At 36.2% G+C, this 2,420-nt stretch overlaps 2 protein-coding genes across 2 annotated transcripts in view; one reads left to right on the top strand and one right to left on the bottom strand.

Annotated features, from left to right (window-relative positions):
* zicl-4 (zic-like protein 4) overlaps positions 1–262 on the bottom strand; it is a 1,718-nt gene extending 1,456 nt beyond the window's left edge. Inside the window, exon 1 of the mRNA XM_009863460.1 lies at positions 18–262. Within this exon, the coding sequence (XP_009861762.1) occupies positions 18–262 (245 nt within the window). The remainder of the gene's footprint in view (positions 1–17) is intronic.
* LOC100182877 (zinc finger protein ZIC 3-like) overlaps positions 172–2,420 on the top strand; it is a 3,314-nt gene continuing 1,065 nt past the window's right edge. Inside the window, exons 1-2 of the mRNA XM_026839039.1 lie at positions 172–255; positions 2,080–2,420. The exon at positions 2,080–2,420 is cut by the window's right edge and continues 252 nt beyond it. Of these exons, the coding sequence (XP_026694840.1) occupies positions 2,123–2,420 (298 nt within the window). The 5' untranslated portion in view covers positions 172–255; positions 2,080–2,122. The remainder of the gene's footprint in view (positions 256–2,079) is intronic.

Here is a 2,420-nt window from a genome sequence, read left to right as displayed (position 1 = left end):
AATTCGTCAGATATTGCACTGGATGAAAATTTTCTCTACTGTTGGAATTGTGCATTTCTTGAAGGTGAGACTCCAAGGATTGAGCAAAATGAGGAATCATCTCATATCCTGGGTAATATGACGCACTTGGATGATTAGCCATCGGGTAAGACTTGGAATCAATGGGTTGTTGGTGTCCTTGAAGAAACGATACGTGAGCTGTTAGACTTGCCCTTGGATCATATGCTGCATAGGGACGATCAACCATTACATTAGAATACATATTGTAAGGTGGAGATGTTCTCTGGTATGCTGACTGCCGTAAACTAATGACATCACGCTGATTGACCTTGGTATTTGTACCTGACGCGTGCTACGCCTTCCTTTCGTAACACAATGACTTAATTATCTTCTTTATCTTTATTTATTTGACTTCCGATCGCCCGTCGCTTTCCCATGCGCACGTGGTTCGATCCCCCCACCTCCGATATTTGCCTCGCGAAGGTAATTATCGTGTCGATCGCGCGTCTCACGCTACTTTTGGCACGCTTTCGCTCGTGCCTGTCGACGCAAGGTTTACGTATGGCACTTTCTCTACGTGATGTCAACAACAAATTTACACATTGTACAAAATATTTACACAAGTAAAACACAAACAATTCGTTTTTCGATCGTTCGAAAATAATACAACATATAGTACAATTGGGAAAATGGGTCACCTTTTCATTCTACTTTTTGGAAGTAAGTAAAGAACATTCAAAAAATATATAAAACCGTATACCCACGACTCCTATAAACCGTTGTTAATTGTTCAAAACAAGATTAGGACATTTAAATATTATGTGCTAAAAGTGTCCTGTCTTCCCTTACCTTACTTTATTAAATTTCAAGATTGAAGTAGCATTTACGCAATTTTGTGTTTTGGGCGTTGCTTGAAAATTCACGGAATTTGATTTTCGGAAACTCATTGGGTAATTAACCCAGTATAATTACGATAATTACATGTATTGTTAAACTTCCTCTATGAAAACCCTGCATGACGTCATCACTCGACGACTAGTCTGACGTCAAAACGATTTTGTCCAACAAAAAATAATTTTAAACTGGAATACTCGATTTTCTGTTTATTAAATTACCAAGAAAATTTTATTATGTTCTTGTGTGTTGTTTATTAGGTCATTTTCAAAGAAAATATTTTAACAAAACAAGAAAGCTTGCATTTAATAAATGAGCACGTACTATTATAACATGTTTTCAAAACAAGATACGCAATTGCACATTATAAAATGTCAGAATCAAATGTTTAACTGTAAACTTGGTCATTTTTAATTACAACTTATGTAATATTTATTTGGGTTAAATAGTTTATGTCATTTCCGTTCACTAAATGATATTTAAATTATAATCCTCTATAATCTTCACACACGCTACAATGGCTCGAGACAACCCGAATTTTAAACAATGATGACGTAACAATTAACAAAGGGTCTGGAATGTTGAATTCGCAATGACTTGCTGTTATCTAGGTTGTTATAAGATTATTTTATAATTTTAAAAAGTTTAAGAACATGCATATAAAAAAAATCTGATAAACTATAATTTTAACACAATCGGTATGCTAATATTAGTAGTTAAATCAAACATAAAAAAATAAGCCGGCAAATACATGCAATATTTTTTATTAAACAAAATAATTAAAAATCGAATACGTAAAAATTATTAACAATTATAATTTATTATATATTTTTTTTAAATATCGATGAACGTCCTGTTTTTTGGTCTTTTTTGCATAAACCACTCTGCAATGTGTAACTTGTTGTTGACTTCACGTAGAGAAAGTGCCATAGGTAAACCTTGCGTAGACAGGCACGAGCGAAAGCGTGCCAAAAGTACCGCGAGACGAGCGATCGACACGATAATTACCTTCGCGATGTAAATTTCGGAGGTGGGGGGTCGAACCACGTGCGCATGGGAAAGCGACGGGCGATCGGAAGTCAAATAAATAAAGATAAAGAAGATAATTAAGTCATTGTGTTACGAAAGGAAGGCGTAGCACGCGTCAGGTACAAATACCAAGGTCAATCAGCGTGATGTCATTAGTTTACGGCAGTCAGCATACCAGAGAACATCTCCATCTTACAATATGTATTCTAATGTAATGGTTAATCGTCCCTATGCAGCATATGATCCAAGAGAAAGTCTAACAGCTCACGCATCGTTTCTTCAAGGACACCAACAACCCATTGATTCCAAGTCTTACTCGATGGCTAATCATCCAAGTGCGTCATATTACCCAGGATATGGGATGATTCCTCATTTTGCTCAATCCTTGGAGTCTCACCTTCAAGGAATGCACAATTCCAACAGTAGAGAGAATTTCATCCAGTGCAAATATCCGACGCATTCGACTCTCACGAATCCGATTGCTTGCCAGTGGAGAA

This window comes from Ciona intestinalis, unplaced genomic scaffold (assembly GCF_000224145.3).
Source record: "Ciona intestinalis unplaced genomic scaffold, KH HT000143.2, whole genome shotgun sequence".
In the NCBI taxonomy this organism is placed as follows: Eukaryota; Metazoa; Chordata; class Ascidiacea; order Phlebobranchia; family Cionidae; genus Ciona; species Ciona intestinalis.
Note: the sequence above shows the minus strand (reverse complement) of the source record. Positions and strands in the feature narration are given on the sequence as shown.